Source organism: Rosa chinensis, chromosome 4 (assembly GCF_002994745.2).
Source record: "Rosa chinensis cultivar Old Blush chromosome 4, RchiOBHm-V2, whole genome shotgun sequence".
NCBI classification, from domain to species: domain Eukaryota; kingdom Viridiplantae; phylum Streptophyta; class Magnoliopsida; order Rosales; family Rosaceae; genus Rosa; species Rosa chinensis.
The window spans coordinates 64166142-64189781 of NC_037091.1; the positions used below are offsets into that span (position 1 = coordinate 64166142).

Consider the following 23640-nt stretch of genomic DNA (forward strand, 5'->3'; position numbering starts at 1 on the left):
ATTGCTCATGTTCAGAAACTTGAGGTAAGAAAAATCAGCTAAGAACGTCTTTCAATTTTCAAACAGACACCTTTGCCAAGTAAAATGGCGCTTCAGTGATGATACAAGATCAAAAGTAATTCAGAATTAATACAACATATGTGTTGGTAATCTGATTCATAAAATTAAAGGAAATACACAACAGCTAAGGATTAATCTACAATTCTCAAACGGACACACTGATGTTGTTCGGCTGCCAAGTCTGATGACAAACTCGACCTCGGCCTCTGCCACGGCCAGAATTAGAGATATGTAGGGCCGTCAGTTGAGAGCTGAGATCAAGAGCACCTTGATGTTGATCAGCCATCCTTCGTTCCGTAGATAAGAGTAAGGCTTCAAGGAAATCATACGTGATGGGTGTATCACGTGCTTGAGCAAAACTCACTGTGGTCTCATAAAGAGGACCAACGTTGTTCATAATAATAGATACCAAATCTTCATCGGTCATAAGATGTCCAGCAAGGGCAAGATTATCTGCGATGGAATTAATCTTGTAAAGTGTACATACATGTGCATTTGCAAGCATAATTAGCTATAATGAGCCACGCTCATTGTACCGCCAGGGGTACCAACGCCCACCATATGAGTGACTGGCGTAAAGACAGCTAGCCGGGTTACCGCTTGAGCCCCGGATCAACCCCAAAGCACCGCCGACGCGCCTCCACTCGCCGTGTCAAGTTAGCATCAGAAGCTACTGAAACTGGGAACTGAAGCACATCAGTCCCACATCTAGGGATGGCAATGGGGCGGGTTGGGGATGGGGATCACAATACCATCCCCATCCCCGGGGTCATTTTTCACCCCCATCCCCACCCCAATCCCCAATAAAAATATACTGGGGATTCCCCATCCCCATCCCCACTGGGGACTAAGCCTCCAAACCCGCCCCAAATCCCCAATAAGAATTTAATAAATAAAATAATTTTTTTCTCATATTGTATTTTTTAAAATCAAAATCTACAACACATAAAATTCAAACATGATTAAATTCATAAATCATAATTTAGTGAGTGCAAAAGTTAAAAAAAACTATTAAAGTAAAAGTGTAGCTATTAAAGTAAAGTAATAAATGTATATATTTGTGATTTACATAATAAAAAATAAATTTATATATATATATATATATTATTGGGGCGGGTTTGGGGATGGGGATCACAATACCATCCCCGCCCCATCCCCAATCTTAGATAGCGGGGATTGGGGATCCCCATCCCCATTCCCCATTTGTCCCTGAATTCTCCCCCCATTAGGGGCGGGTACCCAATGAAGCTCCGCCCCGCTGGGGATTTTTGCCATCCCTACCCACATCGAAAACAAGGAGAAGACCATCCTCTTCCTCACCTATAAAAGGTCCTCTCCTCTCTCCTCATTAATTACGCATTTTACTACTCATTATTGTTATGCTGCCCATATGCATTGACTGACTTAGGCATCGGAGAGTTGAAGACCGCCCAACGCGGTCTCCCTCTAACGCCCCGTCTTGTGTTTGGCAGCTAGCAATAATCCTCAGAGCGGCAGAGTAGCGGTCCGCCTGCCGGACCAGCGTTAGACCAAGGTTTGGCGACCGCCAGACTTTTGAGCATTAACATTGGCGCCGTCTGTGGGAAACCTTGAACAAAAAGTCATCCCATCACAATTACCATGACTAACGGTAGCGGGGGAAATGTCGAGGAGCAGGCAGACCAGTCCGCCGTTCCTCAACCCGCCCACCCAGCGGTAAGCATCAACCGCGCACTATTCAGCACCCCGGTCAACCCTGGCGGTGAAACAAATCCAAGCAGCAGCCGCCCCCCAGGTCAGGACCTCACCGCCTTGTATGAGCTGGCGCTGGCGGACCTCCACAAAGCAAACAGAGAGCGCGAGCAGGAACGCAAGGAAAAGGCTGAGGCCCAAGAGCAGGTGGCCACGCTGATGACACGTTTCGACGAGCTAAAGCGGGCGCTGGACGCAAACGCCAACCCAGCACGAAGTGAGCAGTCACACAGCACCAGACACAGCCGGCCTACCGCTGGTATAGGACCCATTGTGCAAATGCAGGTACCGCTAAACCCACCTGAGCTGGCAGGAATGGGACCACCCCCTGTCCCCCAACTGTTGGAGCAGGAGGCGGAGTCATCGCTGCGCACCCACCCCTCGAGGACAAGAGCAAGGACTGAGGGCAATCTACCCATTCCCGGGCGAGGGTCAGTTCCGCGGAGCGCCCGAGCAGGCCCCGCTGGCAACGCAACCGCCCAAATTTTGGAGAGGATACAGCAGTTAGAACAGAGGCTAATCCTGGCGGAGGCAGGCACCCCGGCGCTAGCCCCAAACCCACTCTTCGCGTCCAGGCCAGGACCATTCACCGCTACAATTTTGCAAGCCGTCAGACCAGCGTTTGCAAAGACCCCAAAAATGTCACATTATAGCGGTAAGACCGATCCCTTCGTCCACATGGACACGTTCAAGAAGGTCACCAACAACAAGGGATTTGATGACGCCACCCTGTGCCACTTGTTCAGCGAAACGCTGGATAGTGAGGCAATGAGCTGGTTTTTCGAGTGTCCGCCAGGGTCCATCGGCTCATTCCAGGCGTTATCTCATGCTTTCCTCTCTCGATTCATCTTGTTGTCCGCCAGTCATCACAACACGAGCCAGTTGTTTGGCGTCCGGCAGGGAGAGGACGAATCATTGAAGGCATTCGTCACAAGATGGCGGGCGGCAGCATCTCAGTGCCGCGATCTCGACAAAACAATGGCTTCGGCGGCTTTCAAGCAGGGACTCCTCAAGGGACCATTCCTCTATCACCTCAACTACAATCATCCAAACGCGGCGTATGATCACCTTATGAGTGAGGCGGTCATTCATGCCCAGGCAGAGTTTATCACATATGGAGAAACCCCACCGCCACCAGCAACACCAACAAAATCATCTCAACCCTCCTCCAGCCATCAGGAGACCGCCAGCAAAGCCCCCACGGCACCGCCAGCTGACAAGAAGAGGGAGTGGCAACAGGGCAGTTATCAAAGCAAGAGGCAGAAAGACAACCACTACAAGGGCAACCGCCCATCCCATGGGGACAATCGCAACAAGCAGACGGAGTCCTCTCAGCGGTATGCAGTATTCACGGTCCTCACAGCCTCGTACGAGGAAATTTACAATCAGTGCAAGGATCAGATACCACCGCCACCCTCACCGAAATTCCCCAAAAAGGGCAAGCCAAGAAACACCTGCATGTGGTGCAAATACCACGAGGACAGCGGTCACAATACCAACAGTTGCAACGCTCTCAAAACGGCCATTGAGACCCTGTACCGTGACGGCAAGATGGATCAATTCAAGGTGCGCCAACCGCCACCTGTAATTGCCAACATTGAGCCACTGGGCCGCATCAACACCATCGATGGCGGGGCTCTAATCACCAACATGTCTCACAGGGCAAGAAAGCGTTACGCACGCGCCAATCACCCAAAGGAAGTCTGTAACATCCTCTACGAGAGATCCGCCAAAATCCCAACGTCTGGTTGGGAGCCCATCACCTTCTCAGAGGAGGAGGAGCGCGGAGCACATCTACCCCATGACGACCCATTTCTGATCGATGCCATTCTCGACAGATGGTCAGTGGGAAGAATCCTGGTGGATAGCGGATCTGCTGTCAATGTCATATTCAGCGGTTGTTACAACAACCTTAAGCGGAACAAGAAACTACTACAAGACCATGAGCCATTGCTTAGCTTCTCCGGCGATATCACTCAACCGCTGGGTTCTGACTACATGCGGTTAACCATCGGCTCCAGTCCATGTATGGCGGAGGTACATACTGAATTTATAATTGTGGATTGTTTCAGTTCGTATAACGCCATCATAGGACGGCCGGCACTTAACAAGCTCAAATGCATCATCGCCGGATACATGCTTCTCATGAAGTTCCCCACACCCAACGGCACGGGCTGTGTCAAGGGAAGTCAGCAATTGGCAAGAGAGTGCTACTCAACCACCATTGCGCGGTCAACCCGCCGCCACGAAATCCTAACGGTAGGAAATCAGGCACCGCCACCAGATATCTTCGAGGATCCTAGGGATGAGGAGAAGAAATATGTGAAGAAGGAACCGGTCAATCCAGAAACATCGTTGAAGGTCATCAGCATCTCCGACGAGCACCTAGAGCGGACAGTCCGCATAGGAGCTCAGCTAGACCCAGAGGTGGCGGCAGAACTCACTCAATTCCTACGGGACAACGCCGCCGTCTTCGCATGGTCATATGCAGACATGCCAGGTATCTCTCCTGAAATCATCACACACAAGCTAACCATCAAGCCATCCTTCTATCCTATCAAGCAGAAGCGAAGGGCCTTTGACGAGGAGAAATACCGCGCCATAGGAGAGGAGGTCGCCAAGCTCCAGGGCATGGGATTCATCCGCCAGGTAGTCTATCCCCAGTGGATCTCCAACCTGGTCATGGTCAAGAAACCTAGCGGCAAGTGGCGGATGTGTGTCGACTTCAAAAATCTCAACAAGGCGTGCCCAAAGGACAGTTTCCCTCTACCACGCATTGATCAGCTGGTTGACGCAACAGCCGGGCATGAACTCCTCAGCATGATGGACGCTTTCTCCGGCTACAATCAGATCAAGATGCATCCCAGCGATCAGGAGTGTACCACCTTCACCACCGACAAAGGCCTGTACTGCTATAATGTTATGCCTTTCGGTCTGAAGAACGCTGGTGCAACTTATCAGCGGCTGATGAATGCTATGTTCGCTGAACATTTGGGCAAGATAATCGAAGTCTACGTGGACGACATGTTGGTCAAGAGTATAAAGGCCAGCGGACATGTGGCAAACCTCAAGATCATAGTTACCATCCTCCTGGCCTATGGCATGCGCCTCAACCCAGAAAAATGCTTCTTTGGCGTCACCGCCAGCAAATTTCTGGGTTATATCGTCAGTGAACGAGGAATCGAGGCTAACCCGGACAAGGTACAGGCCATACTCGACCTGGCGGACCCTGAGTATAAGGTACATGTCCAGTGCCTCCAAGGCAAGTTAACCGCCCTTTCTCGATTCATCTCCAGGCTCACTGACAGGTGTGCCCCATTTTTCAAACTCCTCAAAACGACTCACAAGAAAGTCATCAACTGGAACCTAGAATGTCGGACGGCGTTTCAGGGCTTGAAGGATTACCTAGCGGCAGTCCCACTACTCTCTATCCCTGTGCAAGGAGAGACACTGTTCATATACCTAGCGGTATCGATATCAGCGGTGAGTTGCGCCATTGTCCGGCGGGAGGGACATGACGAGCTCCCAGTTTTCTACGCCGGCAGGGGCAGAAACAAGATATCCACCCTTGGAGCAGCTAGCTCTCGCACTCATCGTTGCCGCCAGGCGCCTCCGCCAATATTTTCAAGCACACACAATCCATGTGCTAACTAATCAACCGCTGAGACAGGTGATGCAGAACCCTAAACATTCAGGGCGCCTCAGCAAGTGGGCCATCGAGCTCAGTGAATTTGACATAGATTACAAGCCAAGAACCGCCATGAAGGGCCAGGCGGTAGCGGACTTCATCGCTGAGCTCACCGAGCGTCAGCCCAATCCCGGCACGGAGGCTGAGCCCGGGACGGAAATGGTAACCGCTGAGGAGCCAGCTCCCCTACAGTCAGATTGGAACCTGCATGTGGACGGCTCCGCCAGCGGCGCCGGAGTCATCCTGACAGGACCAGGGGGGCTGAACGTGGAATACGCATTGAAATTCAACTTCAAGGCCTCCAACAATATGGCGGAGTACGAAGCACTCATTGCCGGCTTACTCCTCGCCATCGATTCAGGGGCTGACAGTGTCAACATCTTCAGTGATTCCCAGTTGGTCGTTAACCAGGTCAATAGCAGCTTCCAGGCCAAGGACCAACAGTTAGCGGCATACTTGGGGTACGTTAAGACACTCCTCAAGAAATTCAAATTTCATAACATCACACAAATCCCCAGGGAAAAGAACGCCAAGGCTGATTCACTGGCAAGACTGGTAACCGCCCAACCACATCAGAGTCCAGCGGACACAAGAGTGGAGTGTCTTGACAAGCCAAGTATCACAAAAACCCTGGCGGAGATCTTCAACATTGAGGTCAATACCAGCTGGATGGACGAAGTCATTGAGTACAAGCGCAACGGCACATTGCCGGAAGACAAAGTTAAGGCGCGACAACTCAAGCGGAGGGCAACCCGCTACAACATCCAGAACGGCAAGCTGTACCGCCAGGGATTCACCAATCCCAACCTCCGCTGCCTAACCCCAGAGGAGGGAAAGGTTGTTCTGGCGGCAATTCATAGCGGAGAATGCGGAAACCACTCAGGCGCCAGATCCTTAGCCAATCGCACAATGCGGCAAGGCCATTTTTGGCCTACTCTCGGCGATGATGCCCGCCAGATGTCGAGATCATGCCACAAATGCCAACAATTTGCTGATCTCCCACATGCACCGGCGGAACCACTATCGGTCATCATCGCTCCATGGATTCACTCAACTTGGGGCCTGGATCTGATGGGAAAATTTCGAACCGCCAAGGGCCAGTTCAAGTACATCATAGTTGCTATCGACTACAACAGCAAGTGGATAGAGGCGGAGCCACTAACGGCAATAACTACCGCCAAGGTAATTCACTTCCTCTGGAAGAACATCTACTGCCGTTACGGTGTCCCACACACAATAATCACAGACAACGGCACACAGTTCAACAACAAGGAGCTCATCTCTTTCACCGCCAACTTGGGTACCAAGATGAGTTTTGCATCTGTCGCCCACCCCCAGACCAACGGTCAGGTCGAAGCAGCAAACAAGATAATCAAAAAGCTGCTGAAGAAAAAACTCGACAAAGCAAAGGGTCTATGGGCGGAGAAACTCCCGGAAGTTCTATGGGCCATCAGAACAACCCCAACTTCCGCAACTGGTGAAACTCCTTTTTGCATGATGTTCGGAACGGAGGCTGTCCTGCCTATTGAGGTTACTCAACCTACCGCCAGAGTCGAGGGCTACCGCCCAGAAACCAACACTGATGGCATCAACCTGGACAAGGACCTCCTGGAGGAAAAGCGACACAAGGCCCACTTATGCAACCTGCAAAACAAGCAGCGGGTATCGCGTTTCTACAACGCCAGAGTCAAAGCCCGGAACCTCCAACTGGGGGACTGGGTAATGAAGGAAGTCATTCCACCGCCAACAAAGCTTCGCCCAACTTGGAAAGGTCCATACAAAATTATGGAAGTCGTTAGCCCAGGCACCTTCTACTTAATGGACAAGGATGGCGTCACAACGACCCACCCTTGGAATACCGAACACCTTCGGTATTATTACAAATAGTCATGCCGCTACCCAAAGGCATCTTCTTGACTTAGCTAAATTTTTGTTCAATATTTAGCTAAGGGAAGCTACCCAACGGGTACTACCCCTCTTTTGTAAACGCTGATCAGTCAGCTATCAATGAAACGAGGAATTATTCAAACCATTGTTACCAAGTCTAGCACTGAGGGCAACTGGCAACGCCAGGAATCGTCAGCGGACCACGTCCGCTACGTTGTGCACTTGGACCAATTTTAATTCCTTTAATGTTTCATTGCTTGGCAAAAGAAAAATCTCTAAGTCAAAACTCTAGCGGTACAAACATATCATGACAAACATCAAACTTTGAAATTTCATTTCAGGGCTGAGACTCCCCACCCAAAGTTGTTCATTACTTCAAAATGTCGAAACTCAGCCAACAAAAAAAAAAAAAAAAAAAACAACACATGTAGGAGCTCAGCTCTTCGGGTTGGCTTCAACATCTCCACCTTCCGCAGGCGGCTGTGGTTGTGCGCGGCTTGTCTGGTCAGACCCTCTGGCGGTAGGACTTGGAGTCTCTATGGTGCCATCCGGACGAGTGTGTGCCGCCAGGAAACCGGCACGGGACACCTCCGACTGGGTAGGCAGAGGAGTCTGCTGAGAACCATCCGTTGGCTGTGCACCACTTTCCCCGCTTCCCGAGCGAACACCTTCAGGCTGGACAGGAACCGCAGCTTGCACCGGCGGAGCATTTTGGACTGGCAGAACAGGTGGCTGGGACGCCTTCGCAAAGTCAATGGCGCCCCTCTGCTTCAGCATCTCCACGTTGGCTAGGGCGCCGGCCTTCGCCGATTCAGTCATCGCCTTTTTGTACTCCGCCGACTGTTTGAATTTCTCCACAGCGGCGGCAGCGGCACGGGTCCCTTCGTCCCGCAGGCGAGCTACCTCAGCCTCCAGTTTCGTCACCGCTGCTTGCTTGGCGGCAGACTCCCGCTGCAGGATATCAATCTTTTTCTCCTTAGCGGCCACTCGCTCCTGCAGCAGAGACGTGTCTTGTTCCATCCTGGAGATGTGGTTGTTCCGTTCCACGTCCCGCCGGATTGCCACTTCCAACTTGCCGCGAGCATCCGCGGCGTCGCAATCCGCCTTCGTCAGGCGCCGCTCCACATCCGCCAGCCTGTCCTTGGCGTCCCCCAACTCCCTCTCGAGACCGCTGATCTCGTCCCTGAGCTGCCGCTCAACCCCGGGCTGCTTCTGCGCCGCCATGAACATCTCATGCAGCCCAACCGAAAGGTGACCAAAAGCTGAACTGAAGGGTGACCCGTCAATCGCCGTTGGGCGGGAAATCCCCGCCAGACCACCAAACCCCAGTATCTCGCAGAGGTGGTAGAGAAATCCCCGTTCATTGTCAGTCATGAACTCGGCATAGGCGGCAAACGAGTCCAGGTCACTCGCAGGCGCCTCTTCTGCAGCGGCCACTGGCGCCTTCAGCGGAGCTTGGCGGGCCTTCTTTCGCTGGCGGACCCCGATAACCTCAGCATCATCATCATCCTCCTCGTCGGAGTCATTCTGCCGACGCTTCCGCAACAACCGCGTCTGTCCAGCGGCAGCAGGCCGTGGCCCCCGTTGCTGTTGACCCACCGTGGCGGCAGCCCCCGCCGGCCGCACCACCTTCTGTGGCCCACGTCGCACGTTGGGCACTCTCTCTGTCTGCGGCGCGGCGCCAGACCCCTCCTTTCCACCCCCCACATTGGCACCCGTCTGAGCAACGGGTAGGCCGTCGGCGCCAAGGTGGGAGTGCAGCGGCATTGGCAGCACCACCGGAACCTCGGATGGGCTCACCGCCAGCGTCACCGGGTCTATCACTGTCTTTTGAGCCGCATCCCCTGAGGCATACATGGCCTCCAAAAAGTTGTCAATCTCCGCGCGGTCCATGGCTTTGGCAAAGGCGTCACGGCTCCTAGCGTTACCTGGCGGCGTCTCTAAACAAACAGAAAGCAACTCAGTCAACCACAGGGCCAAATTAACTAAGTGTACAAGGTAGCGGAGATTTCTTACCAACGGCGCGGGTCAATCGTTGATCGACCAACAGCTCCCAACCGGTAAGTAGGCGAAAGTCCAACAAATTGCGATTCCGCCAGCAACCTTGAACGCGCGCCACACGACACTCTTCTTCACGAGTCAGGTTGTAGCGCAAGCCCACTGAAAAACAAGGGTAAACGTTAGCAAGGTTCAAGACTAGGCACAACGTAAACCGCCAGCAATATTCAGCGGAGACCGACAAACCACCTCGGATAGGTTGGAACTCTGACTTAATCCTAAACGCCGGTTCCCCGTCATTGGATTCCGCCTGATATTCCCACCCCGTCGTGGCAACGCAAAAGGTGTCCCGCCAATACGACATAGAATCCCTCAGGTTCTCTATCAACTTGGGGGCTCCCTGGCGGCGACTTAGGTTCACTTGACCTCCGCAGCCCTGACGCTTCACATACGTCAGCTCATAGAAATGCAGCACCTCCGCCACGGTTGGTCCCTCACAGCCGGACAACCGCCACAGCGAAGTCATCGCCAACATCAATCGCCACATGTTGGGGCAGACTTGCCCAAAGGCTAGGCCGAACTCGCACACCAAGATCTGAAGACTGGGCACGAGCGGTAGTGTCACTCCCTGGCGGAATATTGCCTCATGCACAGCGGCAAACCCCCGGCGAAGAATTGAAGCCTTTTCATCCACCGTCGGTGGACGCAGTTTAACCGCGCCGGGCAACCGAAACATCCGCTTTATCCGGTTGACATTGGCAACGGTCATCCGCCCTCCCGCCTCGTCAACAGGAATCCCATCCGGAAGAACCCATGCCGATTCGGTATCCTCCCCTGTCGCATCTCCCCCGTCAGCGGAGCCACTGGCAGCGCTGTTACTTGCCAACCGCTCCTCACGCCTATTCTGAGCAGCGGCGGCCTCCCTGGCCCTAGAACTCTCGGGGCGCGAAGCACGACCCATTACTATTTCCCAGGGTATGGTTTGTAGCGGCTCGATGTCTAGCGGTTCTGGCAGTGAGGTTCCTGCACGGGCAGACGAACGCAACGAGTCAATAAAATTCCTATCCGCCGCGCTGAATGACACGTCAGACCCGGAATCCTCACTGCTCGAAATCTCTACGACGCTAGCCATCCCAAACCCTAAAACCCAAACCGGTCAGTTTACACAAGATCTAGCATTTACCTATATTCGTTTAGTGCAAAAACATCAAGGACAATTACCCAGAAAAATACCAAAACAAGAACAAACGCACACTCAACCCAGATTTGACCATCTAGCAAAACCCCAACTCTCTGTCAAACACCATAACCTCCCTCAAATCTCTCTCTACACCCTCAGAGAACACCAAAGAAGCAACATCACACCATTAACAGAAGTAGCAAAACCCAGAAACCACCATTGCAGATTCAATGAAACAGGAAAAGGATTCGAAATACCAACCTCACGTCGAAGCTGTGGCGTGCAACTCGTCTTCACTGACAGATATTTCGTCCTCTCGAGTCCGACAGCTCCACGCAAACCGGGGAATCTTCTTCGCAATTCACAGACGAACAAGGCTCGAAGGAGGCGACTCAGATTTGAAGATTTTCCAGAAGTGTCGAAACTCGCTGAGTTCCCTCCCTTTTATGTCAACATCAGGCAATCCTGAGCCGTCCGCTAGAAAACGACATCACGTAGCAACCGTACACGTGTCCCACGTCTTCACTAACTCCCCGGATTAACCGAGGCGTCGCCTCGGTTACGAAATCCATCATTACTCGCATTAATGACGAGAAGACGGCTAGGCTTAGGAGGCAAGCCTCCAGACGCTAACCCTCTAGGAGTTGGCCACGTGTCAACCGTCGTCTCCTTTAGCTTCCAAGGGAAGTAACCACTTGAGAAGAAAACCCCCAACCAAGTGGAGTCTCCGCTGAGCGAACCCCACCAGCGGATCTTCACTTGTCATCCTCCAAGTGGAGTCTCCGCTGAGCGAAACCCCGCCAGCGGATCTTCACTTGTCATTCTCCAAGTGACGGTGTCTCCGCTGAGCGAAACCGCGCCAGCGGATCTTCACTTGTCATCCTCCAAGTGGAGTCTCCGCTGAGCGAAACCCCGCCAGCGGATCTTCACTTGTCATTCTCCAAGTGACGGAGTCTCCGCTGAGCGAAACCCCGCCAGCGGATCTTCACTTGTCATCCTCCATGTGGAGTCTCCGCTGAGCGAAACCCCGCCAGCGGATCTTCACTTGTCATTCTCCAAGTGACGGAGTCTCCGCTGAGCGAAACCCCGCCAGCGGATCTTCACTTGTCATCCTCCATGTGGAGTCTCCGCTGAGCGAAACCCCGCCAGCGGATCTTCACTTGTCATTCTCCAAGTGACGGAGTCTCCGCTGCGCGAAACCCCGCCAGCGGATCTTCACTTGTCATCCTCCATGTGGAGTCTCCGCTGAGCGAAACCCCGCCAGCGGATCTTCACTTGTCATTCTCCAAGTGACGGAGTCTCCGCTGCGCGAAACCCCGCCAGCGGATCTTCACTTGTCATCCTCCAAGTGGAGTCTCCGCTGAGCGAAACCCCGCCAGCAGATTTTCTCACTTGTCATCTCCCAGGTGACAGTCCACTGAGCGAAACCCCGCCAGCGGAACTTCTCTTGTCACCATCAAAGTCTCCAACGGAACTTCTCTCGTCATTCGGTAAACGGGGCGTCCTCCGCTACACAACAAACCGCTAGCGGACCCCCCTTTCTCATCTGACAAGCTGCGTACTTTATTCAGCGCAATACCGCTCAATAAAATACCACCAAGCACGTCTACTTGACGCTGCTTCCTGCTACATCTAGCGGGGGACTTCCGCCAGCGGCGGATCCCGAGGCCACGCCTCTCTGACAACGCCGCCACGCGGAGTTACGGTCAGAATGTCCCTACGGGACACGGGGACTAGTCAACAGTCTACGACAGCCCTGATCAGGTACGTTGACCCCCGTCACTTGGGTGCTAAGATTGGGCTCGCAACCCAACACCCTCTGCTCGGTGCAGCGCTGCTCCGTGCAGCTCCCCCTCAACAAACAATAATAGCGACCATCCGGAGGTCCATCTTAGCCGGGGAGTGGGGGACTCCCTGGGGGCCTAGCAGGGGCCCACCCGAAAGGGCACAAAGCGTTTGCTCAGTAAATCCATGGTTGACGACGCACTGACGCTAATTATGCTTCTGCAAAGTCTAGCGGGAGAAACGCTTCAAACCGCCGATCAACTCCCCAACCAAGATTGCCCTCCTTGACTGGTGATTTGGGGACTTGTACATACATGTGCATTTGCAAGCATAATTAGCTATAATGAGCCACGCTCATTGTACCGCCAGGGGTACCAACGCCCACCATATGAGTGACTGGCGTAAAGACAGCTAGTCGGGTTACCGCTTGAGCCCCGGATCAACCCCAAAGCACCGCCGACGCGCCTCCACGCACCGTGTCAAGTTAGCATCAGAAGCTACTGAAACTGGGAACTGAAGCACATCAGTCCCACATCGAAAACAAGGAGAAGACCATCCTCTTCCTCACCTATAAAAGGTCCTCTCCTCTCTCCTCATTAATTACGCATTTTACTACTCATTATTGTTATGCTGCCCATATGCATTGACTGACTTAGGCATCGGAGAGTTGAAGACCGCCCAACGCGGTCTCCCTCTAACGCCCCGTCTTGTGTTTGGCAGCTAGCAATAATCCTCAGAGCGGCAGAGTAGCGGTCCGCCTGCCGGACCAGCGTTAGACCAAGGTTTGGCTACCGCCAGACTTTTGAGCATTAACATAAAGATAGTCAGAGATGCTGAGATTACAACGGAAAGTACGAAGGAGATCACTGCGGAGCTGCAGAACCCGATTCTCTGATTGAGATGCGTATCTCCTAGCCAAGGACCTCCAGGTAGAAAAGGCAGATGTGGAACGGGCAACCGTTGCAAGCATAGAGGGAGTGAGAGACTCATTGATCCAACTGAGCACAGTCTGCTCTCGAGCAATCCAATTTTCATAGTTGGGATTGACGGTGTCAGAGAGCTTGCCTTCACTATCAGCAAGGAAACATGGAGGGCAAGGATTAGTGCCATCCACAATGCCCATGAGTTTGCGACCCTTGAGAATCTGAGACATCTGAGCCAACCATAGAGGATAGTTGGTTCTATCTAACCTGATGGATAGAAAATGGGATACACTGCTAGAGGAAAAGTCATTCCCAGCATTGGAGGACTGTGATGCATTGAGAGAATGGTCACTGTTGAGGTTGAGTGTTTGGGCTGAGGTGGTGGAGGAGGAAGTTGAACTGGTGGTTGCCATTGGAAAAAAAGAAAAATTTGGAACCTGTCCGCGGACACAAATCTACAGAATGCATTAATGGGGAAAAGGTATCGAACACAGGCCTCCAACAGTCACTCAACAGACACCAGAAATAAGGAGTAGCAAACTCTTAAAGAAGGGCAAATCCATGCCGCAAATAAACTGATATTATTCATAAACCATAAGCTATCTAACAACGATTACATTACCCATATTTATAGGGTTTACAATACTTGGAGAATAAGTAGACTTAAGCTAAAATGGAAAGCTAATTAAATGTAAATCCTAAATTAAATGTAAAAAGATACCCTAAAAATATCTAAACAATGAAATATCAAATATTACAAATCTATAATAAAACAACAAAATAATGCATTTGATGTTGCCCCATATGCACCCGCATCAGGCTTCCCTGGTTGGAAAGAATTCGTCCTCGAATTTGAGCCATTGATTGAAGAAAATTCAACAAAATCTTCCATTGCTTCAAATCTTCTGTTGACAGATTAGCTTGCAATTGATTCATTCCATTCCAAATAAATAAATACTTTGAATACCTTCCTAATCTTGACTTGAGAAATCTGCTCATAATAATAAATTTTGCCAACCCAAAATTTGTCTCACCTTTCTTGATATGATTGACAATATCAATTAATATCTTCGGAATCTGTAAGTAGAAAATACTAACCCCAATGAAATCAATAAATTGATGAGTTGCATCTTCTTGTGATGGATCATGAAATTTGAGGGATGCATCTTTGCTTTTAGATTCAACACTCTTCGCCAGCTTGTTGGAGACAAATGACTTCTTAAGATCAACACCAACAATTCTATTAGGATGCTCACGTATTGACCCACACATACTATGTTCTATTTCTTGAGATCCTAAAACAATGTCGACATCCACATCTAGTTTGGGCTTTGGATCTGAATTACCCATATGATCATCCAATTCAAATATATCACCCATGCATGAATTAATTTCATGACTTACAATTGCTGATGATGTTTCCACAAGATGGGCTGGCATGGCTTTAACGATATTTTTTTGCACTGGGAGATGAATCCTTTGCATGGGCAGGTCGAACACATCAATCTCCAAGCAATTTTCATCGCAATCTTCAGAATCATAATTATCTTCATCCTGTATGTCTGGCTCACACAAAGAAGCACAGCGATGAGAGAGATCAATGTATTGTTCCTCCTCAATACTCTCACTGCTTTGGTGTGAAACTTCGATGTGATTGACACATTGATTATAGGTGGTAACGTTTCTCTCCCCGTCGGAACTCTTACGATCTTGTCGTCGAGTTTCGATGCGATCGACACGTTGATGATAAGTGGTAACGTTTCTCTCCCCGTCAAAACTCTTATGACCTCGTCGTCGAGTTTCGATGCGATCGATACGTACCGCAAGTTGCTGAAGCATCCTTTTGATTTCAGCCATGTCGTTGTTAATGTCACGACCCTCCATTCGAAAACCTCCCCTTCTTCGCCCGACCTGAGACATGGAATCCACCAAACTCTTGCCAAAGCTCTGATACCAATTAATGGGGAAAAGGTATCGAACACAGGCCTCCAACAGTCACTCAATAGACGCCAGAAATAAGGAGTAGCAAACTCTTAAAGAAGGGCAAATCCATGCCGCAAATAAACTGATATTATTCATAAACCATAAGCTATCTAACAACGATTACATTACCCATATTTATAGGGTTTACAATACTTGGAGAATAAGTAGACTTAAGCTAAAATGGAAAGCTAATTAAATGTAAATCCTAAATTAAATGTAAAACGATACCCTAAAAATATCTAAACAATGAAATATCAAATATTACAAATCTATAATAAAACAACAAAATAATGCATTTGATGTTGCCCCATATGCACCCGCATCATGCATATTCCCCAAGTCCTTATCTAAAGATATAGCTGGTGATTGAGGAATCCGCTTGCATGCCTTGTACATGATGTACTGCTTAAGAAGCCACCTTACAGGTTCATAGCAGCACTCCTTGGAGTTGAACAGTTTGTCCAGGGCACACTCTATATATTCAATTCTTATTCTTTTAGGATCCACTAGATTATAAAAATCGACATCAAGAGCTTGGCCGGGAATACAACCATGTTGAACCAATGAATTTATCTTGAACAGGATTTTATATGGCAAGTCAATCCCTAGGGGTGGAGCAAGAGTAGGAACAAGAGCTAAATTTCTGGAGAAAGTGTTACCTCTCTTCAGCACAAACTGTCCTTCATTCTCTATATAGTGAATGAAACTCTTCCCTAGGTCTGGAAGTGCACACCTTAATGGAAGCTCCAAACATAAAGAAGAGGATTGCTCGATGCAGCATGATGGAGTGAAATCAACTTCTCAAACCCAGTGGTTGTCAGAAGCCAAATTTACATCTTTCTTATAGATCCGAGGGGCACCACGTAACTGGCAAGAAGAGAAAATGTTAGACGCACATAGTTATTTTTTATTTATTTTTTTATTTCTTTTTGAAGCGAGATAAGGGAGTAATCTGTCCCCTTACTCGAAATTTTATTGACTGAAAGAGAAAAAATACAGAAGAGAAAGAGGGACTAGGCCAAAATATTTCTCAGTAAAAACAAAAGAGAGGAGAAACACTTCTTAAAATCATACAAATGGCCCAACTGCTGGAACCTTTGAAGAGCATAATCCAAATGCTAAACTTGCCGAAAGAAGGGAAGCCTAGAAAGATCACGGCGAAATCTTTCTAAAGCAAAATCAGGCCTCAGACCACCAGTGCTTTGAAACATGAGTTGCTCCAAAGTCAGCAAAGGCATCAGCTAAGCGATTTCCCTCTCTATAAATATGGGAAACCTTCAGATTCATTTGTTTAAGCAATAACAAACAATTAGCCCAAGGAATCCGTAGAACCATGGAACATCCAGCAATGAGTTTAACAAACGAACCACATGAGTAGAGTCTGTCTCCAACCAAAGATGGTCCCAGTGCCGTGTCGAAGCAAATTGTATAGCCTCAATGACTGCAAGAATTTCAGCGGCAATAGAACTAGCAAAGGATATAGAAGAGGCAAAAGCCCCTAAGAATGATCCTCCTGAATCGTGAAAGACACCACCGCACCCTGCATTACCATTGTTCTTGAGAGAACCATCAGTGTTAACTTTAATCCATCCTGCTGGAGGAGGACGCCAAAACACAGGAATGAAGCTAATAGCATTAGCTGACAGCTGAGAAACTCCAAGTACCGAGAAAATAGTCACAGAAGAATGCATTCGTTTGGGAGGAAAAGAAAGAGTTGCAGATTCTTTGAAAAGTCCCAAAAGCTGACATTGGGCATGCATTAAATTGAACATGATGTCCTCAAAGCGCAGCAGATTCCTAGTAGTCCAAATATACCAAATCAAAGTGCAGGCTACTATGGTCCAGAGACGTCGTTTAGACTTAGATAGTGATGAGGCAAAAGTCCCAAAAAAAACATCATCCACAGAGCTCCAAGGAGAAAAAGAATGAGAGAAAAGAAGCATAATCCATTTCCATAAAGCCACAACTCGCGAGCAATGCAAGAGAAGATGGTGCAGTGACTCAGCATGATTACAACATAGGGTACAACAAGACGCCAAAGAAACACCGCGACGTTGAAGATTCTCATCAGTGAGCAGACGCCTATGAAAAGCCTTCCAGACAACGAGGCTTTTTCGAGGTTGTATATCTCTATTCCAAACAAGTTTACCTCACTTACAATTAGGATTATGATCCGAGAAGAAAGTAAAAGCTTCCTTTGCTGTTATAACCCCTGAAGATGATCCTTTCCAATGAACTGAATCTGCCGCAACTTCTATAGGCAAGGGAAGTTGATAAATTTTTTGAGCTGTGTGAGGAAAAGAATCTACGAAATCCGCTGGAAGAGCCCAATTAGAATTGATAATAAACTCACATACCTTAGCCTAAGGAGGAATGGAACCCCCTATTTCAATAGTAGAGGCAAGAGGCTCACCCAACCAATTATCAAGCCAAAAAGAAACCTTCTGACCATCGCCGACGCACCATTGGAGAGAATTGACGAACAATGGCCAAACTTTCTTGAGGCCCAACCACACCGATGACTTCTTATAAGACTTTATAGGATGAAAACCATCTTTTAGGAACCGTTCTCTTAATAAGGAGGCAGCTGGCGACATTGAAGAAAGGACATCCCAACACCTTTTGATCAAAAGTGAGCGATTTGTCTCAAAACATAGTAGCATTCAACAGCATTCACATTGAAATATATATAATGCAATAGGTAAGTACTCGAATACTGAAACTTCATTTGAAGTTTAGAACTGAAATAGTAATCAAACATGACATCACACCTAAGTTTCACCGAGAGAAACCATATTTTATCTAAAATACAACATGAGTCTAAACCCTATAACAGTATCACTGCTTATTGCGTAAACACACCCAAGAAATTTTTTTTTCACTGATATAACTCATAAAAAGCTAGCATAGAACATAGTTTGTTTTGCAAGATAATGAACTTGATGCTAGCTAAAGTTAAAAGTTACTAGGATTTAAATACAAGTATATAAACGATATATGAGGAGCAGCAAAATAGGGGAATCAAGCAGTAAAAACTTTGACAAACCTGGATGAGAAGAAACTTTCTAAACTGACCACGTGGGCAATGCAGCTCAATCCGGAAAATAGTGTCAGATGGGAGCTCAAGCTTGTATTAAACGAAATCATCGGAGAAAGACAAGTGCACATTTTTCAGTTTCATCCCAAATGTCACAGAAACATCTGATTTTGTCCAAAGCGCCGAAAACTTCTCCTCAGATATCTTGCATCCAAAGTGAAGTGTCACAAGTTCCTCCAAGACTTTTGATCTTGGTGCCATGTCACGCTTCCATTCTCGAGCTTTCAGATAAGACTCTCCGTACCACAGGCGTTTTTTTCCGGCTAATAGAAGTAGTATTTCAGTACATTCTACAGCTGTGAATTGAACTGTGGCAGACTATGATGCACTGACACGGGTACGGGATATGGGGTGCGATACGATACGATACGTGGATACGTTTTTTTTCAAAAAAACAGGATACGATACGTTTTGGACACATTTATAAAATAATATGTAAAATATATATATATATATATATATATATATATATAGTGTTAATAAATATATTTGATGAATATTGCATATAAAATGATGGAATTGCAATGAAACAAGCAATTGAAAGACATAATATTCAAACAATCAAACAAAACATAAGTCAAAGGATCAAATTACTTAACAAATAGTTCAAGCAACATAAATTAAAACTAAGTTCAAGCACAAACAAGCTTCCAAAACTTGCACAACTTCAATCAAGTTCATCCTCATCATCAAAGATTACACCCTCCAATTCCGGTTCATCAAGAGAGAGGTTGGCAACCTCAAGAATGCCTCCATTAACCGTATCCATTGAGTCAAAATCATCCCCTCCAATATCCCACATCTCTCCACATTTGTATTGTGGAGTTCTCCTTGATAAAAGCCGAAGATTATTATGCACAAACACCAAATCTTCGGCTCTTTGTGGTGTAATCCTATTCCTCCTCAAAGAGTGAATAAACTTGTAGGTGCTCCAATTTCTTTCACAACATGAGGAGGAACAAGGTTGTCCTAGTAGCTTTAAAGCTAACCTTTGGAGATTTGGTGTACTAGATCCATGGACAACCCACCATTTCATTGGTGGCATCTTACCTCTATCATTGATAGAATCACTACTTGCAAATTCATCCAAGCATGCCGAAAAAGAGGCAAACTCCTCATTCACACTTCGTCTTTCCTCTTCATTAGCATAGTATTTCTTAAGACATTCTTTTCTTTCCTTAGAAATCTCACTATCTATCTTGATGTGGAGGAAGACGATTAGGAGCTCCATGAAGATATTCCATGCTATAATACCTACAAGGTCCATATATATAACAAAAAATTAACAATTTGTAGTTGGAAGTAAAAATCTAAACTCAATCTCAAATAAATAGTTCAAATTTACCTTGGATTCAATGAATGTGCCATGCAATGAAGAGGTGAGGAACTCTTGGTCCATCTTGCTAGCAAAATCGTGTACACCACATCATAAAATTCCAAAGGCTCTTCATGTTCTTTGCCTTCTTGTTTATAGATAGCGGCCTTTACTTGCTCAATCATAGCATCCCACCACTCATAAACCTTGTGAAGACATGGCTCATCCGTATCACTCCTCCTAAGCATCTCATAGATGGGTAATGTGAAGGTAAGTATGTAATCAATCTTTGCCCAAGCATCATCATCTAATATCATGTCTTTCACGGCCCTTGCTTTTGTCACATCATCATCTCTATAAGCTTCCCATTGATCATTTATCACCATCCGTTCTAGAGATTGCTTGATCTTCCTAAATCTCTTAAGCATCACAACAATGGATGCAAAGCGTGTATCAGCAATGGATAACATCTTCAAGTGGGAGTGCTCATTAAACATAGCCAACCTCATACCATGGTTCATAATGAAATTCTTTATGAACCACACATCCTCAGCAACTTGTGAAATCCAATTACATGCATCATAAGCAACCTTATTAGAAGTAATGGAACTTGGTGTGCATATGTTCTTCAAAGCAAGGTTTAGTGTATGCACAACACATGGAGTCCAAAATATGTGTGGAAATCTAGCATTAATAATAGCTCCAACAGCTTTGCAATTGCTAGCATTATCAGTGATTACCTGGACAACATGTTGTGGACCAATCTCCAAAATACTATCAATGAGCAAGTCAGAAATGAAGAACCTATCTTTCGAATCCCCTTCACAGTTCACTGCTCTCAAAAACATAGGTCCAGATTCACAAGCTGCCATAACATTGATAACTGGTCTTCTTTGAGAATCGGACCACCCATCACTACACACACTAACACCCTTTTGTTGCCATGAGAGCTTAATCGGTTCCAACATCTTCTCAATGTGCATCCTTTCTTTGTGTAGAAGAGTGGTTCTCAAAGCATTATAACCAGGTGGCCGATAACCAGGAATTGGACAAGAAGAAGCCCGATTATAAGAATGAATATAGTGTGGATTCTTGGCAAGGTTGAATGACAAACCACCGGTATAAAACATTCTTGCTATTTCACAATCCAATTGTTCTCTAGCATTGTTATTGAACGCCTTTTCAAGCGGTCCACTTACTCCCTTCCTCTTCTTTGGAACCTCCACTACTTCATCCATTAAATCTAGCCCATATGTACTTCCACTTGAAGAACCTTCAATGCTTGATGAAGGGAGAGGAACTAGTCTAGGTTGTCCTCTCTTTTTACCGGTCTCATAAGCTTCTACCAAGCCTTCAACCTCTCTTTTCTTCTCGTCCGGGATTGACCTACATATTCTAATCCTTTTGCCACTAATCTTGAGAAGATGCAACCTCACTCTATAATGTGATCCATTGAAAGTACCATTGCAAAAATGACACTTGAATGTACAATTGCCTCCTTCACCTTTCTTAGGTTGAACAAGGACCGTAACAAATTTCCACAAAGGAGAACCCTTATTATTATCTCCCACACTTCCACTGGGTTCACCCTCATTAGTAGATGAATCTGTTGCTGTTGCTGTTGCTGTTGCTGTTGCTGTTGCTGTTGCATTTGCATTTGCATCGCTCATCTTCCTAAACAGGTAAGAATAACAATAAAAAAGATAAATAGATGGTTGCTGCCAAGACTTAATTAAACATTCATGTAATTGATTCCAAAACGTAATTCATACTCCAAAACATTATGTAACAGACTTAATTAAACATTCATGTAACTGATTCCAAAACATTCATGTAACAGACTTAATTAAACGATAATTCATACTCCAAAACGTAATTGATTCCAAACCTACTGGCCTACTCACTATAATTGATATAAGATGATCCAAAAATTTGAACATACCTTTAATAATAGCCCACAGAAGTGACAGAACAAGTTGAAGGTTCAACCCTTCAGAGAACTGCTGGAGCTATTAATAGTCTTCAGAGATGCGAAGATAGTCTTCAGAGAACTGCTGGTCCAATCTTCAAGCTTCAACCCTTCAACCCACACTCCCACAGAGCTTCAACCTTCAAGGCTTTCAATTCAGAACATACCCATCAAGCAACAAACAGAGATGCGAAGATAGTCTTCAGAGAGCTCGACCTTCAAGGCTTCAACCTTGAAGCCTTCAACCCACAGATGTTAAAGCTTCAAGCTTTCGAACTGAACATACCCACTAGCTTCAAGCTTTCGATCTGAACTTACCCACTAGCTGCGAAGTGTGAACTCGGGAAGAAGCAACGAACAAAAAGGGACGCCGCGAAGAAGCGAAGAGAGAACTGAATCTGATCGAAGCCGCACTCGGCTTCGTGTGTATCAGGTTGAAAGTGATAGGAAATTATCCAAAATACCCCCAAAACGTATCCAAAATTTTGCCTAACCGTATCCAATACGTATCAAAAAAGTCAACTGATACTACAGTCAATGATACGTTTTGAAGGTCCTAGATACGTACCCAGTGCGTATCGTACCCGTATCCGTATCCGATACGGATACGATACACCATAGTCAGATTTTTGAAGTATCCATGCTTCATAGGTGGCAGATGATCTTGATGTGCCATCTTTTGGAGGAAGAACATTCACAGAGAGAACAATTCCTTCTCCGGTATACTCCTCCAGAAATTTCGTAACTGCTTCTGGAGACTCCACAGTGGGAAATCCATACAAGTAAACTTTCTTGACCATGCTGACAGCTGACTAGTTGATAATGACAATTGCTGTTTCAAAGTAAAAATTAAATTTAGTAACTCTCAACTAAAAACAGTAGAGGGAATGCAGAACATGGTAAAAACTTTGGAAGAAAATGCAATCGACATAGTACTACATTCTCATTAGGCATGAAGTTAACTAAATGAGCTAGAAGAATGTAATGCAAAGCTCACACTGACTTTGAAATGTAAGCTCAGAGGTAACAACTGCTTTCTGTGGATGAAGCAAAGCTCGTGAAGCCAATATTTAATTATTCATAGGAAGAAAAAGAGCTCAGAGGTCAAAGATTGGCCCTCAAGTTTCAAGTACATCTCCTACAGTGTAAATAACTTGTCATGGCAGCTCGGTTTTTTTTTGTTTTTTTCTTGGCCATAACTTGTCATGGCAGTTATGCTTAGTCTAGAGAATCTTGCCTCTATTTTTGAATAGAATAAACAACACGTCATGATCTCGTGCTTCGCAGCAATGACTTTGTCACTGGTTAGCTTTGAGGAGTCGAATTGCATTTTGACACGTAGCAAAGGCATGATGGCTGACCATAGAATTTCTCTTAATTATACTTTTAAGTGTAATGCTACAAGTACTAAATGCCTAAACTAAGATTTCATCCAATTAAGATTTGGTGGTTGATGATAATGTAATTGACAAATTTAATACACTAAGATTATTTAATTTCCCTTTGTCCAGTTTATTTTGCTTAAATGATGTTGAAAGTGAACTTTTTGGCCAATAATGTTCTGGAAGTTAAGGGACCAATGAACCACAATGCCTTAACCCTTATGAGAAGTTCAGACCAAGAATCTTCTAGAATCTCTCCAAGGGAAAAAAGTACAGTGGGTACCTATGTTCCCCATGATGAGGAACTTCACTCCTTGTTGAGCAAGGATTAGAAAAGAGAGCATCCTTTACTTGAGCGAGTTGAAGTGAATGAGAATAAGACAGTGCCTAGAATTCAAAAAGCAGCAATAAAGAAAAGTACTTTTTCGATAGATGAACTTGCTCTGAAAGGAGTTGGAAGCTTGGAGCCAGCAATAGCATTGTATCACAATTATAGATTTCCATCATAGACTATGATATTGGACTAACCGCCTTGGCTGGCAAGCCTAATGTATAGGCTTCAAACACTATTCCTACAAGATCAAGGAATGAAAATCCTAATTATTATTTTATACAATGTCCTATACAAGCAATTATACTGTT

At 46.7% G+C, this 23640-nt stretch overlaps 3 protein-coding genes across 3 annotated transcripts; all 3 read right to left on the minus strand.

The window, feature by feature from the left end:
* Window positions 1-7801: 7801 nt before the first annotated feature.
* LOC121052888 lies at window positions 7802-10511 on the minus strand. The gene is made up of 3 exons (XM_040518830.1): window positions 9614-10511; window positions 9383-9526; window positions 7802-9306 (listed from the first exon to the last, which is right to left on the minus strand). The coding sequence occupies exons 1-3, from the start codon at window positions 10494-10496 to the stop codon at window positions 7802-7804; spliced, it is 2532 nt and encodes an 843-aa protein (XP_040374764.1). The 5' UTR covers window positions 10497-10511.
* Window positions 10512-19150: 8639 nt separating this feature from the next.
* LOC112199760 lies at window positions 19151-20025 on the minus strand. The gene is made up of 2 exons (XM_040519054.1): window positions 19678-20025; window positions 19151-19586 (listed from the first exon to the last, which is right to left on the minus strand). Exons 1-2 carry the CDS (start codon window positions 19962-19964, stop codon window positions 19523-19525), a joined length of 351 nt encoding a protein of 116 aa, XP_040374988.1. The 5' UTR covers window positions 19965-20025; the 3' UTR covers window positions 19151-19522.
* Window positions 20026-20058: 33 nt separating this feature from the next.
* LOC121052889 lies at window positions 20059-21317 on the minus strand. The gene is made up of 2 exons (XM_040518831.1): window positions 20159-21317; window positions 20059-20066 (listed from the first exon to the last, which is right to left on the minus strand). Exons 1-2 carry the CDS (start codon window positions 21315-21317, stop codon window positions 20059-20061), a joined length of 1167 nt encoding a protein of 388 aa, XP_040374765.1.
* Window positions 21318-23640: the final 2323 nt, after the last annotated feature.